This window comes from Coenobita brevimanus, chromosome 96, assembly GCF_032717465.1.
Source record: "Coenobita brevimanus isolate Jiangsu-jjx chromosome 96, ASM3271746v2, whole genome shotgun sequence".
NCBI lineage: Eukaryota > Metazoa > Arthropoda > Malacostraca > Decapoda > Coenobitidae > Coenobita > Coenobita brevimanus.
The window spans coordinates 16,080,791-16,097,681 of record NC_137049.1 but is presented as its reverse complement, the minus strand read 5'-3'; the positions used below and the strand labels follow the sequence as shown (position 1 = coordinate 16,097,681).

Sequence of the window (16,891 nt, the reverse complement as noted above, 5' to 3'; positions counted from 1 at the left end):
CCTCCTCTTTACTCATCTCTCTCACGCTCTGATTGCTTCACTCTCTCTCTCTCTCTCTCTCTCTCTCTCTCTCTCTCTCTCTCTCTCTCATTTTCATCATCATTTATCTTTTCTTCTTTATTTCACAAAAAAAAGAATGAAGTAGAGAGGGTAAAGAGTAAATATGAGAAGTACACAGATAATAAAGAAGAGGAGGAAGAAAGAGGAGAGAAATGTAGAAAGATTTATAGGAAGAAGACAAAATAAAGGAAGTGGAAGAAAGAGAGGGAGTTTTGTTGGTAAAAAGAAGAGATAAAAAGAGAGGGAAGTGAAGGAGAGAGTGTGGAAGAAATGGAAGGGAAGGAGGAAAGGAGAAGAGAAGTAAGGAGGGAGTGAAGAGTTAGGGATAAAGACGGAAAGGAGAGACGAGTTAGAAGAGGAGATGAAAGGTAGGAGAAAGAGGAGGAAGAAAAGAGAGGAAAGAAGAAGAAGAGAAAAGGGAGAAAAGAGGAAGAAGGGGAGGAGAGAGGTAGTTATAAAGCCTCTTGAACTTTGGCTCGTTATGTGTCTTGCCTAGGAGGAAGGGAGGAGGAGGAGGGAGGGAGGGAGAGAGAGAGGGAGAGGAAGGAAAGAGGGAGGGAGAGACAAGATAGGGATGAGGGAGAGAGTGTGTGAGAGAATGAATGAATAAAGGAATGAAGAGGAATGTATAGATAACGAGAGAGAGAGAGAGAAAGATAAAAAATAGATATCACAGGACCAAACTTTTCTCTAATTTTTTCTGTATTCCTCGTGCCATCCCTTCTGCTGCCCTTCATCTGCTTCACCTCTTCTTTACGAGTGTCTTTATTGTCTTCCTTTACTGCTTCCTTCGTCTTATTTCTCTCCTTGTTTTCTTCTTTAATTTGGTTGAGCTGTTTTTATTGTTGGTTGTAACTCTCTCTCTCTCTCTCTCTCTCTCTCTCTCTCTCTCTCTCTCACTTTTTCCGTCGCTTCCAGCCCAGTGCCTTTCACACCTCCATTTTCCATAACTCTTCCTTACCTCCTCCTCCTCTTCCTTTCTTCCCCCCTCCTTCCTCTTCTTCCTGTCATCCTTCAGCCTTTATCTTATTCTTTCTCACCTTTTTCTTTTTTCTGCTTTTACTTCCTCCATATATCATTGTACCTCTCTCTCTCTCTCTCTCTCTCTCTCTCTCTCTCTCTCTCTCTCTCTCTCTCTCTCTCGTTATCCATCTATATCTACATCTCTCTTTTTTCCTCACCTCTTCCCTCCCTCTTTTCTCTTTTTGTCCCTACTGCTCTTTCCTCCCTCCCTCCCTTCCTCCCTGGAGAGAAAGCACCTACCAATGCCTCCTCCTCTCCCTGTGTTCACCCTTTGACAATCTCCCTCCCTTGTCACCTTGTCATTCACAGGTGGAGGGAGGGAAGGGAAGGGAAAGGAAGAGGGAGGGAGGAAGGGTGGGTGGAAAGATAGAAGGGAATGTGGGTGGGAGAGAGGAAGAAAGAAAGGAAGGAAGGAAGGAGAGAAGGGAGGGAAAAAGGGTGGATAGGTGAAGGGATGAGGGAGGAAAATAGGATCTGATAGTTGAGGAGGTAAGGGAGGGAGAATGGTTGTATGAGTTAGTGAGAGAAGGCTGGCTGGCTAGATAGATAGATAGGTAGATTGATAGATAGTTGGTTGGATGGAAGGGTGGATTTCTTAAAAAAAAAAATACAGTGAGAAGGAGGGAGGGAGGTAGGATGGACGACACATGGATGGCGGAGGGATTTGCGGGAGAAGGAAGAAGGATGGAAAGTACAGTGAGGAGAAGAAATTGGTGGATGAAGGAAGAATGGTATATATAGTAGAACATGGAAGAGGAAGGAAGAGAGGGAAAAAGAATTGTAATAGGGAATAAGTAATGTAAGGAAGAAGTAAAGAGTGTGTTGCTAAAAGTCTTGACATTCCTGAAGTTGTCCAGTGTTAGTTATAGCAGTTTAACATCACTTTTTGAACTGAATAAAGTCAATCAGAGGCGATCAAAATTCTCCATAGCCATCATTAAAGCCGACTACAGTTTTAGAATTGTCAGAATGTTTGAGAAATAATCATAGCTTTGAAGGAGTGAAGAAAAACGTTGGGCAGCCGATGACGTCAGAGGTAAACAAACCTCGCCATTGGTCGAGTGGAGTGTTAGCCTCAGCTCTCGATTCTGATTGGTCCATTTGAGTTGTGATGGATGTTACCGGATGTTGCAACAGTGGAGAGGCTTTACTTGATTGCTGCAGCCAAGTTTGTGCATTTGTCAATTGATTTCCTGCCTCTTTGGTCAGTCCGGCTTAGTTGGTCTGTGTGTAGGGGCTTGTCCATTGGCTATTTCCTTTATTTATTTATTTTGCCAGTTTTCAATTAGTTTTTTTTTTTTTAATTATAGTTTGGATTCGTCAGTTGATTTCTTGCTCCCTTGATTAATACTTCGAGATTATTATTATTATTATTATTATTATTATTATTATTATTATTACTGGTTCAGCTTCGTTTAACAATTTTGCCACCTGATTTATTGCTTTCTTGATCAATTAAATTCTGTTAGTATTTTTTTTGTTTTTTTTGGCTAGTTATGTTCAGTAGGTTGCATTTATTATTATTATTATTATTACTATTATTATTATGAACAGAGGAAGCTTAGTTACTGGTACCATATTTTCATTTATTGGCTTCACATTTAATTGGTTTGGCTATATTAACAGTTGGCTATTTATTAAGTTGAAATATTTGCTTCTTTGGTTAGTTATATTTGATTTGTTTTTTTTAGTTATTCATGGGTATTGTAACTATTTTTGTGTGAAATACCTGCGTCGGCGAGAGAAAGCTTTACGGTACAGCCTCCATCGGTGCGTCTGCCGGGTATCAACGCACCATCTTACGTCGCCAAGGAGTGTCCGGTGCGCGGGAAGAAAGGGTTAAAAGACGCTGTGAACTTCTTGACCTCCGTGTGTGTGTGTGTGTGTGTGTGTGTGTGTGAGAGAGAGAGAGAGAGAGAGAGAGAGAGCAGCTGTGTTAAAAGTTTGAGGCTGGTATAAATAGATGCTTTAATTGTCACCTAGCAACGGGTGGGGACGAGAGAGAGAGAGAGACAGACAGAGACAGACAAAGAGGTGGGGGGATGAAGGAAATGAATGAGGTGAAAACACAGACAGAGAGAGTAGGGAATTAAAAACGGAGAAAGTGATAGGTGAAAGAAGAGTATGAAGAATGATAGAATGTGAAAGAGAGTGAATGGATGAAAGAAGAGTATAAAAGAATTACAGCCTTAACACCCATGCCTGTCCATCCCTACTCATTAACAACCCCCCTCTCATACCACGCCACCCTCCCTCATATACTCTCTTACTTTCTCATATTTCTTTCTCATTTCCCTTTCTTGGACGGATCGCCATTTTGGGCTGTTAACATCCGTAGAGTTTATTGAGGACAAAATTCTCTCTTTAACACACACACACACACACAATATACTTAGGTCTGCTTTTATATACCCAGCGATTTACTGTGGTGGGATTTAGGAGAATTACAAGTATCTTTTTATCATTGTGTGTGTGTGTTGGAGAGAGGGTAGCCTGATTGCGCGGGACAGGGTGACGTGGAGGTGACTTGTTTGTGGCCACCCCTTCAGTCATTAAGGTGTCTGGGTAGATAGATATAGATAGACATACGAGGGCAAAGATAGATACAAATAGATGTAGATAGATGGTTAGATATAGTTAGATAGATAGGAGTAGACAGGCAGATAAATGGAGATAGATAGATAGATAAATAGATGTTCATCAAGTTAATATCCACTTATATCTTAATCACGTTTCCTGTAGTTAAAATAAAAATAATAAAACTAAAATTAACATTGCTATCAACAACCCCCTTCATGACCGAGACTGCTCTAGAGGTGTGGCGAAAGGGGAAAAAGTAGACTAAATCGCTAAAGGAAAATCGTTTGCATAGACTAAATCGCCCAAAGAAAATCGTTTTTGTAGACTCAGTCGCTAAAGGAAAATCGTTTGTGTACACTAAGTCGCCAAAGGAAAATTGTGTACACTAAATCGCTAAAGGAAAATCGTTTGTGTGGACTAAATCGCCAAAGGAAAATCGTTTATGTAGCCTAAATCGCCAAAGGAAAATCGTTTGTGTAGACCAAATCGCCAAAGGAAAATCATTTGTGTATCCCTCTGAGCAGACGATTTTATTCAGCTGAGTCATGGAGCCGCGAAAGAGGAAAAAGTAGACTAAATCGCTAAAGGAAAATCGTTTGTGTATTCCTCTGACGCAAGGGGATTGATGCCGAGTGCGTGTCTGGACTAGTAACCAAGGAGATTTATTTAACCCGGGATTGACGTATGTATCGTGTATGTAATCCCTCTAGCCGCTTATGACGACAGCTAAATCTCTCTCTCTTTCTCTCTCTCTCAGTATTTATCATTGCCCCTTTGTCTACCTGTCTTTATCTATCTGTGTCTATTTATCTATCTCTGTCTATATCTATCATTATCATTGCAAAAGAATATTGAAAGAAAAGATAGAACGAAGTAGAAAAACAATATGAAATGAAAATGGAAAAGGAATGGAATGAAGAGAATTATGAAAGGAAGTGAAAAAGACAAACGAAATCTTAAAGAACAGGACGAAGAAAAGTGAAAATCGGGATGTTTGATGTAGATGAGATAAAAAGATAAGGAAGTATGATAAGAAGGTGTTACAATAGAAGAGAGATAGGCGTGGAAAGATTTGTGTAGAGATATGGAAGAAGAGGAGGAGGAGGAGGAAGATGAATAAAAATGGGAGGAGGGGGAAGAGGAAGAAGAAAAGAAGTCAAATAGGAGGAAGAAGAAGAGAAAGAAAAAGGAGGAGAATAAGAAAAGGAAAGAAGAAAAGAAAATGAAAAGAAGAGGAGGAGGAAATGAATAAGAATGGGAGGAGGAGGAAGAAGAAGAAAGGGAGAGGAAGAAGGGGAAGAAAAAGAAGGAGGAGGAGAGGAAGAAGGGGAAGAAAAAGAAGGAGGAGGAGAGGAAGAAGAAAGAGAAGAAAAGGAAAAGAAATTAGGAGGAACTAAGAGATGAGGAAATGAAAGGTAGGAAAAGGGAAGGCAGGAAAAGAGGGCAAGGAGAGGAAAAAGAGGGAGTGTGGAGAGGGAAGAGAGGAGAGGGGAGGGGAGGGAGAGGTTAGGACGAGGGGAATAGAGTGAGGGTTCGTGGAGGAGAGGGGAGGTATGAAGTGGAGGGGAAGAGGGAATGGAGGGGAGGGGAGGGGAAGAAGGTAGGTAGGTAAGAGCCAAGAGCACCGACAGACAGACGGACGAACACTTCCCTGCAGGTTCAGTCGCGCACAGACCATCTAAGGGGAAGGTTGTGTGTCCCTGCGCTCCCGACGTGTCTCTGTGAACGGAACAAAATGTGAGAATTAACCACCGATTGACACATTTCCAAAAACGCGCGCGACGGAGGCTTCAAGGATGGCATATTCTGAGTGCTGTGTGACCATTTCAAAAAGCCAAAGGACCGTTTACCCTCCAAAAAGGCCATTCGCAGTGGATTTGCAAAACTGAAGACCCGTGTTTTGAATTTTACCGTTTTTGTTTTTCTCCGCTTTGCCTCCTACCCCCAGCCCATGTCAAAAGTCCACCCTGGCGCCTATTCGGATTAAGTTTGTGTCTCCGCCGAGCCCTAAAGTCGCCAAAGGTAAGTTGGATAACGGCTTGGCAAAGTTTTGGGGGCAAGAATGGATTTTGCATTAGCCGTACCCCCCCTCCTCCACGGCCTGATATAACGTGCACCTAACCTGTCTCTCCTTTGGCCTATGTATGTGTGTTCATGGTTTTGTGTGTGTATTTTCATGGTTTTGTGTGTGTGTGTGTGTGTATTTTCATGGTTTTGTGTGTGTGTACTTTCATGGTTTTGTGTGTGTGTACTTTCATGGTTTTGTGTGTGTGTACTTTCATGGTTTTTTGTGTGTGTACTTTCATGGTTTTGTGTGTGTGTACTTTCATGGTTTTGTGTGTGTGTACTTTCATGGTTTTGTGTGTGTGTACTTTCATGGTTTTGTGTGTGTACTTTCATGGCTTTGTGTGTGTACTTTCATGGTTTTGTGTGTGTGTACTTTCATGGTTTTGTGTCTTTTCATGGTTTGTGTGTGTGTTTGTGTTTTCATGTTTGTGTTTTTTCCGTGTTTTTCTCGTTATTCTCGAGTACACATGCTGGTAGTCGTGTGTGTTGGTGTTTTAATCATCTTTAATTATCGTGAGCTTAACTTCAGCACTCTCGGTGTTTTATTTATTTATTTATTGCTGTTCAGGGATTATATTGTAGCCTTAAGATCTTTATTATTTTTATTATTAACGGTAAATAAAGTGAACTGCTACACAACGTTGATTTAGTGCAGGTATTTATGTCTGTTTTATCGGTTTGTGTTTACTGTTTATTTTCTTGTGGCTAATCCTGTTTTTTTTTCTACAGTTATTGGTATTATTGTAGTTATTGTTATTGTTATTATCTGTTTGCTCCTAACCTTCCCTTTATCGAGATGTGTGTTTGCAGGAGTTGGGTTTGTGTTTTTTTCCTTGTTCTTTTGTATGTTGTACTTTGTGTGTGAAAGAGAGACAGGGAGAGAGAGTATTGTGTGTGTGTGTGTGTGAGAGAGAGAGAGAGAGAGACAGAGAGAATGTGTGTGTGTGTGTGTGTGTGTGTGTGTATGAAAGAGATAGGGTGTGTGTGTGTGTGTGAGAGAGAGAGAGAGAGAGAGAGAGAGAATGTGTGTGTAATTTATTTGTGGGAAAGTATGAAAAAATTACTACACTACTGATGGATCCAGTTTAGATGTTCCTTTGTACTATTTTTATATCGCTTATTGTCTAAACTACCCTCCATTTTGTGCGTGTGTGTGTGTGTGTGTGTGTGTGTGTGTGAGAGAGAGAGAGAGAGAGAGAGAGAGAGAGTTAATTTGGTAAAAAAAAAAAAAAAAAAAAAAACGGTACCAGTATTTTTGATTGATGTTCAAATTTGGTCAAAGTCCTTTAATTTATAGAGCGAATGTCCCTTTGTATGGTGTGTGTGTGTGTGTGTGTGTGTGTGTGTGTACAAATTAAGCTTTAAAATGTAGGTTCCTTTGCTGTGTTTATCGAATTTCCCTTTAGTAATGAAAGAGAGAGAGAGAGAGAGAGAGAGATAGGGAGAAAGGGGGGAAGAGAAATTAGGAACAGAGGGGAGGGGAAGGAAATAGGAAGTGAAAAAGAGGGGGGAGAGGAGGGAAGGGCGATAGATGGATACCTAGATAGATAGAAAGAGAGAGAGCTATTTCATCGATATATCATGTAATCTAATTCCGGTTGTCCTTTATAGTATTATTTATAGGCTAACTTACCTTTGTTCACCTGACTTGTACCAAAATTGGGTTAGTCTACCCGACCTGAAGTTAGACGGAAGTTAAAATGCGTACAGCAAGTCCATATCATCATTCATCCTGGTATCCTTCTCCTCCTTGTCCCTCCTCCTCCTCCTCCTCCTCATCATCATCATCATCATCATCATCATCATCATCATCAGTCCATTCACCATCATCATCATCCATCCAGCCTCCTCCATCTTATCATCATCCATCCATTCATCCATCCTTCTCATTCGTCCACCTCCTCCTCCTCCTTATCATCATCACTCCAACTACCTGTTCTTCCCCTCCTCCTCGTTATCATCATCATCATCAGTCCGTCCATCCTCCTTCTCCTTATCATCATCCATCCTTTTTTTCCTCCGTCCTCCTCCTCCTCCTCGTCATCATCATCATCATCATCATCATCATTAGCTACTCATTGTTCTTCGAAAAGTATAAAGTGAAAGTTATTGTTCTAAAAAGGATTAAGTGATAGGAAAGTTGTTCTGTTTGTTATGCCTTGTTCTTCATGCATATGTAAGTCACGATTATTTATTTATTTATTGTTCTATGTTCTTCAGAAGTATTAGATGAAAGTTATTGTTACGTATTCAAAAACCTATTAAACGATAGGGAAGTTATTGTTATACCTTGTTCTTCATCTGTCACGAAAAGAAAGTTATTATTTTGTGAATAACGTCCAGAGTTTCCGTGTAAAATATATCTATCAACTTATCTATCTACATCTGTCTGTCTATCTATCTATTTCTTTATCTGTAAAACGTTAGGCTATATAATCTTCATATTCCTTTCACCATTTTATATTCACGTTTTCTGTCTGTCTCACGCACAACAGATCCAATATAAACTTGCATCCATTGTTTTGAAAGTTTAATTTTGGAAAACGGAAATTGGAAAAACAAGTGCCGTTAGATGGAAGAAGAAAAAAAAAAAAAGATGGGAAGGGATATGTATTTTTGGTATTTTTTGTCTGGGGTTAAAATTAAGTATTGTTCCCGTAATGTGCTATTGTTTATGCATTAGTGTTAGGTTAGCAGGGGCGATAGCTCTCTCTCTCTCTCTCTCTCTCTCTCTCTCTCTCTCAAATTGCCACCTCTCCGTCTTTTAGGTTTTGCTGAGTTGTAACCAATATTAACACTGGAATATAATGCTAGCCACGAAGAAGTGCAGTGGAAAGGAGGTAGAGCCGTGGTAGTGATTGTGGAGGTAGTCGTGTGGTTGTGATAGTGGTGATGGTGGTGGTAGTAGTTTTGATGATGGTGGTTGTTGTAGGGGTGGGTTTTCCTTCCGTGTCAGGTAGTTGTGGTTGGGTGGGTGGTTTTTGGTAGTAGCGGTGGTTGTAATTTTGGCAGTTGTGATGGTGGTGGTAGTTGTGGTAGGGAAGGGTGGCCATCAATGTAAAATATGCCTTACTTTGCGTGCTGGTTCCTCCCTTGTCACCCCCACCCCCCTTTCTTCCTCCTCCCTCCTTCCTACCACCCTCTTTTTCTTCCTCCCACTTTGGTCCTCCTCCTTCCCCGGTCATGCTCTTCCCTCCCTCTTTACGGTCCCCTTCCCCCTTCCTCCCTTCTCCCTTCCTTCATCTTTCTTAGCTGTTTCTCCCTCTTACATCTCCCTTCCTCCTTCCTCTCTTGTTCCTTGCTCCCTTTTCCTAGCTTCTCCCTTCCTCCTTACTTTTCCTTCCCTTCCTCTTTCTTTTTCCTTACTTTTCTCCATCTTGTGTACTTTTTCCATCCTCTTCTTCCTTCACTTCTTTCCCTTCCATTTCCATGTTTTTTTTCTTCCTTTCCTTCGCTTTCTTATTTCCTTCACACACTCATTACCTACTTGCATTTCCTCTCTGCTTCATGCATTCCCCTTTCTCTGATTTTCATTCTTCCATCTGTGCTCGCGCTCTCTCTCTCTCTCTCTCTCTCTCTCTCTCTCTCTCTCTCTCTCTCACTCACTCACTCACACACACACACACACACACACACACACACACACCTTTTTCTCCGCTCCCTCTTTCGTACCCTCCCTCTCATTCATGCCTAGCCTATCCTCCTCCCATCATTCTTACCCTCCCTCTCCCTCTCTCTCCTCCCCTCCCTCCCTCTCCCTCTCTCTCCCCCTCCTTCATGCCCACTCATTCCAACCTCCCACACAATACCGGTACCCACCCCCCCTTTCTCTCTGTCTCTCCCCTTCATTCTTACCCCCTCCTCCCTGTTTCATCTTCCCCATCATCCTTTCTTCCTCCTTCCTTCTCTCGTTCTGCTCGCTCTCATTCTTTCCCCTCCCTCTTCCTTCCCTTCCTCTCCATCTTCCTCTTTCCTAGCAGATTCCAGCCCTCTTCCTCATCCTTTCTCCACCCTCCTCTTCCCTTTCCTCTCTCTCTTCACCTTTATTCCTGAAGCGTGTTGCCCCCCCCTCATCTCAGTCACTTCCTCATTCTTTCCATCTGTCTTCTACATTCATTTTCCTCCCTCCTCCTTTCTTACATCCTCCCTTTTTCTCTTCATCCTCATCTATGCAGCCTCTTTTTCTTTCTCTCCTCATTCATGCTTCCCTCATCTTCCCCTGCTCTCCTTCCCTTCTCCCTCTCTCCTTCCCTTTCTATACACCGTCATTTATGCATCCTCTCCTCTCTTTCATTCGTGTTTCTCATATTCTTTTCCTTTCCCTCCATTCTTCCTCCCCACCCCTTCTCCCTTTTTGCCCCTTCCTCTTTCCCTTTCCCTCCCTTCTCCCTGTCCCTCTCCATTCTCTCTTTCCTCTCCCTCTCGATCTCATTCCATTCTCATTTTTCCTCTCCTCCTTCACTACCTCCAGTTCCTTTCCTATGCTCTTTTTCCCCCTCAACTCCCTCTCTTCCCCTTCTTCCTTCCTATCTTCCTTTCCCTCCCTTCTCTATTCCCACTCCCCTCTCCCTTACCCCTCGCTCTCCTCCCTCTCTTCCCATTCTCCCTTCTTCCTCTCCCTCCCTTCTCTTTTCCCACTTCCCTCTCCCTTACTCCTCACCCTCCTCCCTCTCACCCCCACTCCCTCCCTGCTCATCATGGCTACATTATGCAGATGTGTACTGGAGTTGGTTAGTACTTATATATAATGTTTGTGCTGCTTCCCAAATGCACTGTTTACCCCGACACACTTCTATATTAAGCATTTACACCATCTTGTTTATGACCACTGGCGCAGATGTTGGCCAGATTTCATTTACCTTTTTCTTATTTTTATTGTTTGGTGGGACCGGAATTTTGGCCTGTTTTTATAAAGATGTATGTTTTTTTTTTTAATGAATGGCTTTGGTTGTGTGGAATTTTGGTGCTGGGATATGGTTATTGTTTATTATGACTCATGTATTTATTTTGATTTTTAAGTTTTGTTTGAAGGGAGAGTTAGTATCGATTGACCCCTTATCTGTGTTTTTGGTTGAAAGAGTTAGTATCAGTCCTTATTAGTGGTGTTAATTGAGGGAGAGTTAGTGCATGGTTTCTTATCTCTGTTCTTATCTGGTTAAAGGAGAGTTAGTAACAATTGATCTCTTATCTATGTTATTGGTTGAAAGGAGAGTTAGTTCTTATCAGTGGTGTTAAATGAAGGATAGTTAGTGCGTGGCTTCTTATCTCTGTTCTCATCTGTGTTCTTCGTTAAAGGGGGAGTTAGGTCCGGTACTGTTGTTTACTCTCGAGTGTGTGGGTGGCTGTGTTGACTTTTTTGTTTTTACTAGCTTGTGTTCATTTACAGTAACATTATTATTATTATTATTATTATTATTATTATGTATGCCTTGATTTCTCACTTCTCTTCTATGTTACCCCTCTTATGTCCTTCTTTTCCCTCTTTCTCATTCTTCCTGTCTCATCCCTCCATTTTCTTCCTCATCTCTTCCACTTCCTTTCCCTCTCCTTTCTTACATTATCGTCTCCCCGTCTCCCCAGTTTCTTCTACTCCCCATCTTTCTCCTTCAGGATCATCGCTTTTCCTTCCTCCCCTCCCATCTCCTTCCTTTTCTCTTCCCAAATTCTCCTTCCCCTTCCGCCTCCCTCCTCCCCTGCCCCTTCCCCTTCTCCCCCTCCCCCTCCCCTTATGTCGTGTCTCGTCGCGTTTTTTGTCTGTACTTCTCATTATCCTGTTTTCCTCCCCCCCATCTCTCTCTCTCTCTCTCTCTCTCTCTCTCTCTCTCTCTCTCTCTCTCATTTATCTACCTGTGTGTGTGTAGAACCAAACATAAGAAACAAAATACAAACATGTACTCTTATTATGTCCTGTGTTTACCCTTCACTGATGTCACCCTAGTATTAATATATTCATGTATGTAAATCCACTGTGTGCGTATAGGTTTCGTGTGTACGTTTTTTCTGAACTGTAGGTAGCATAAGTGTGTGTTTGTGTGTGTGTGTTTGAGAGAGGCAGGCGTGGTGTGTGTGCTTGTGAGTGTGGGAGAAAGAGGCAGGCGTGGTGTGTGTGCTTGTGAGTGTGGGAGAAAGAGGCAGGCGTGGTGTGTGTGCTTGTGTGTGTGGGAGAAAGAGGCAGGCGTGGTGTGTGTGTGTGTGTGTGTGTGTGTGTAAGAGAGTTTGTGGGTAAAAATGTATTGTTTTTGTTGTTGATGGTGACGTACGCACACCATTGTTTCTTCCGCTTATCTTAATCTCCAACTCCCTACCTCGTCCTCGGCCTCCTCCTCCCCCTCCCTTTCTTTCAACCTCTTTTTCATCCCCTCTCAGTCCCACCCCCCGTCTCTCTCTCTCTCTCTCTCTCTCTCTCTCTCTCTCTCTCTCTCTCTCAGAATTGGGTAGTTGCTCATCTGCTAATTCCCATTCCTTTCGCTATTATCAGATTTTCTCCTCCCCTCTTCCATTATATATCTTTTCCCCCATTTTCTCTCTCACATCTTTCTCCCCATCCCTCTTTCATCCCCCTCTCTTTCTTCTCCCCTTTTTATCTCCCTTCCTTCCCATCACTGTTCCATTTCCTGCTACCTAAATTTCTTCCTCTTTTTCACTCCATTTCCTTCTCATTTCCCTCTTCTCCTTTACTCCCCTTCCTCCTTTTTTATTTTTTTTTATTTTTTCCTTTTACCAGCCCTTTCTCTCTCTCTCTCTCTCTCTCTCTCTCTCTCTCTCTCTCTCTCTCTCTCTCTCTCTCTCTCTCAATTAACTCCGTTCGCTTTCTAAGATCTTTGAAACCCCTCCAGTCCGATCATCTCTTGCAAATCACAATAGAATTGATGAAGAATGGTAAAAATATAATGTAAGGACAACCATCCGGTAGAAATAGGCCTAGATGTCTTATCTCAACCTTGAACTTTGACCTAATGACTTTACGACAGGAACTTTACCTAGAGTCAGTGGGTACCAACCTATTGTACAGAAGATTAAGTTCGTCGATCAAGGCTTTTTCATAGTTAGTAGAACAGACAGACAGACACATAAACTATCACGTGTATAGAGGCGACTTAAGTAATTACCTGCTTGTTATGTTGGTGGTAAAAAGGTGTTTATTATGATGCACGAGTTAGTGTTTAACCTTTATCTTTACGATATATATATATATATATATATATATATATATATATATATATATATATATATATATATATATATATATATATATATTTATACATATATATATATATACACACACACACACGAGGTGCTACGCAAAAGTTCCAGTAATTTGAATATTGTTGGAAAAAAAGTAGCCTAACCTCCCAGTTCTCACAGTCAGGGTTGGGGTCAATTAATTTTTATCAATTCAATTCAATTCCAATTCAACGTAAAATGTGAATTATTCAATTCCAATTCATTTAGAAAAATAAATGTTCAATTCCAATTCAATTCAATTCATAAGCTTGTCCATTCAATTCAATTCCAGTTAATTTAATAATACGTTTTCAATTCCAGTTCAATTCAATTTATAAGCCTGTCAATTCCAATTGAAGGTACTTATTTAAATCTTATGCCACCCAGGTACTCCCAGTAATATCAAGAGGAAAAATAAAACTGTTTATTCATTCACATATCTATTTTCCAAAAATTTGTCACCAACTTCAAGGTTACATACTGTATATTGTTAATATTAGATCTCAATTTTCATGTTTAACAAAGAACTTCCTTTAAATCAACAACACTGTTGCAAGTCGCAATACTATCCAATATCCTTAACATAAAACTTACTTCTTTTTTTGGAACAAAAATTAGAATTTCAAAATTGGCCTTGGAAAAATGTTACTCAGAATTACATCTGATCATCATCAATTCTTCAAATTTTTTGTCACCTAAATTGCACCTTTCAGGCCTGAAAAGCTTGCCAGCAACAGAAAACCGTCTTTCAACAGGAGCCGATGTAGCAGGAATGGCTAGGTACTTTGTTGCAAGTATAGTGAGGATGGGAAGCTCACTTTGTTTGGCCTTCCAGTAGCCAAGGGGATCACTGTCTTCTTGTATACATGGTTGGCTGAGGTAGAGTGAAACCTCGGTTTCTGATGGTCTTGCTGTTGGTGTAGAGGACCGGTTCACCAAAGCAAAGAATTTGTTCCTTTTCATCGGTGGTGGTTCTTCAGGGGCAGTAGATGAAGAAGCCCCACACCCACTGCATGCTGCATTCAGTGCATTGTATTTCCTAGTCAGAAGGTCACGAATGTCTTCGACTTCATTGTCATGGCACCAATCCAGCTTGTAACGTGGATCTAAGGTGGCAGCTAGCTGGAAATCCTCCATAGACTCAAACTTACTCAGGCGAGTTTCTGTAGAGGCCTGCAGTGTAGAAACAAGTTTGCACTTATGCACTTCATGAAGATTAGCTAAAGCAGCCCGAAGACCACGGACACAGTTAATTACCAAACTAGATGTCGCCATGTTTTGTCCCTGAATCTGATGTGTCACATACTCAAATGGCTCAAGTATATCACAAAGCTCTTTTATGGTGTTCAGCTCATACTGTTTCAACTTGTAAGGAGTGTCAAGTTTGTCCCACACATCAGATGAAACACGTAGCACTGACCTTATCATCATCAGCTGGCTATTCCAGCGTGTACATGTTGCCATCTGGAGCTTTAATTCATTTGATAGAACTTCTGTAGCAGTTGTTGATTTCCTACAAAAACTAACTAGCTTTGCTACTTTTGCCAGAAATTGCTTGATCTGACTATCGTTCTCCAAGCCATCTTTTACCACAAGCTGCAAAGTATGAGCAAAGCATGGACTGCGATTTGGGGGTAGATATTCATACACTGTAGACTTTGTAGGTGCTCTATCATCAGATGGAAGGGTATCACAGACATTGACACCAAAATCATCACCATCGTCATCATCTTCAAGTTGCTCCATTGGGAAAAGAGTAAATGCCTTCACCATATTTGCTGCGTTATCTGTAACAATGGTTGTTACCTTACTCCCAACATTATAGAGGGCCATTGTTTCTTGATAAAGCTCATAGATATTTTCTGAAGTATGGGCGCCTTTAAAGCGACGGCATGCCAGCATAACACTATTCATGTTGTAGTCAAGTATGAAATGACCAGTTACACCTATAAAGGACCTCATATCCCTACTGGACCACAAATCAACTGTCACACATAAACTCTGGGCTTTCTGTAACTTGGTCTTCAACCGGGACTGAACACTGTTTGACTTTTGTGGTAGAAGTACACTACTCAGATGCTTATGACTAGGCATTGAAAACTTTGGCTCTGCAGTCACCATGAGCATGTGGAATCGCTCACTATCAACCAGGGATAGAGGAAGGAGATCATGTGCAATAAAGTTCACAATACAGTTAGTAAGTTCAATATGCCGTGAGTTGGTGGATGTCCCCTTGCTTCCTTTGGTACTGCCTTTCATGAAGTTAACCATTGAGGGCTGTTGTGGATCTGCTGGTGGAATATCGAGCTTTTCATAGATTTCTGGGTGGTTCTTCTGAAAAGAAAAACAAGGGAAAATAAATTATTTAGTTTTACAAGGCTCTGAACAAAACTTCCCACCCATGTACAGAGTTTACATATAATACTGTTAGGGGATCCAGGTGGCTTGACTGATATAAAAATGGAAATTAATCCATAGAGCTAAGCCATATTACTATGTAGCCTCGCTAGAATTACAGGAGACTGCTACACTACTTCCCTCCAAAGGTGGCCACTGGCCAGCGATGGATTCGAACTACCGACCATCAGATCAGTAGCCAAGCGCTCCACCAGCCGAGCTACCCAGAGCCCCAGCTCGGTTGGTAGAGCGTCTGGTGACTGACCTGATGGTAATAGTTCAAAATCCGCTCGGTTGGTTAAGCACTCAGCAACTGATCTGATGGTCGACAGTCCGAATCCACTACTGGCCACAGTATATTTTATAAAAAAAAACTGTTTTTCCTTTTTCTTTTTTTATACCGTACAGCTAATACATATCTTACAACAAATAACTCTGTCTCAATCTGTTTTGGTTCAGCTTTTAAAGAGTTAGGCTAGGTTAGATAGGTACAGTACCAAAACCAAAAGCACACAAAAGAGGCTACATTACAGCATATTTTATTGAAAACCAGTTTTTCCTGTTTTCTTTTTTATACAGCTAATACATGCCTTACAACTAACAACCCTATCTCAACCTGTTTTGGTTCAGCTTCTAAGAGGTTAGGTTAGGTTAATTAGGTACCAGTACATTACCAAACCCAAAGGCACAAAAAGACAATATTACAGTATATTTTAACAAACACCTGTCTTTCCTTTTCTTTTTCATACAGCTAATACATACCTTACAACTAATAACCCTATTTCAGCCTGTTTTTGTTCAGCTTTCAAGAGGTTAGGCTAGGTTCTAGTTAGGTACAATACCAAACCCAAAAGCACAAAAAGATATTACAGTACAGTATAGTTTATGAATGACTGCAACTGCACTAATAACTATAAATATCAAATGTGTTGACTTAAACCAAATAAACAAATACTGTAAGTACTAAGTACACTGAAAAAGTGTAAAGAAAGAGGGTAATAAAATTTTCTCTCTCTCTCTCTCTCTCTCTCTCTCTCTCATACAGTAGTAGCCATAGTGTACTGAATATCTAAAGAAATTCTTAATTTCTTTTGTCTAAAATACTAATCAGGTACTACTAAAGTAACCAAATGCTCACCTCTAAATGCCTCCTGAAGTTTGATGTTGCTTTGGTAGATCCACCAACAGGCTGGTTACAGTGACGGCAAACGGCTTTAAGGTTTCCTGGTTTGCATTCACTAGAACTAGAAGGCATGTTGAAATGGCTATGTACATTTGATTTTGGTGGCATTTTTGTCACAGGATTTGTTTTTTAAAGCAGAGTAAGCCACTTATCATAGACCAGCTGCCAGTGGTTTCCACCACACTACTGAACTTTGCACACTGGCCAACAGGGTATGGTAGGTTAGGCAGGACATGTACACACCAGCTCATCCAGGCAAACTGACAGGATTCAAACCTGCCATTCTTGAACATGACATCATACAAATTTTTTTTTTTAATAATTGCAGAGACAATTATAAGGAAAAGAACACATTCT

The 16,891-nt window shown here is 41.1% G+C and overlaps 1 protein-coding gene across 1 annotated transcript; it reads right to left on the bottom strand.

Moving 5' to 3' along the window:
* Positions 1–13,599: 13,599 nt before the first annotated feature.
* Positions 13,600–16,642, bottom strand: LOC145413546 (E3 SUMO-protein ligase ZBED1-like). The gene is made up of 2 exons (XM_080283242.1): positions 16,490–16,642; positions 13,600–15,288 (listed from the first exon to the last, which is right to left on the bottom strand). Exons 1-2 carry the CDS (start codon positions 16,640–16,642, stop codon positions 13,600–13,602), a joined length of 1,842 nt encoding a protein of 613 aa, XP_080139368.1.
* Between the last annotated feature and the right edge of the window lie 249 nt (positions 16,643–16,891).

Bases quoted from the DNA above. Each gene is read 5' to 3' on its own strand.
- LOC145413546 (XM_080283242.1), bottom strand. From the start codon at position 16,642: ATGCCACCAAAATCAAATGTACATAGCCATTTCAACATGCCTTCTAGT. The intron at 15,289-16,489 runs GTGAGCATTTGG...TTTTCTTTTCAG, and splicing joins ACTTCAGGAGGCATTTAGAG to AAGAACCACCCAGAAATCTA.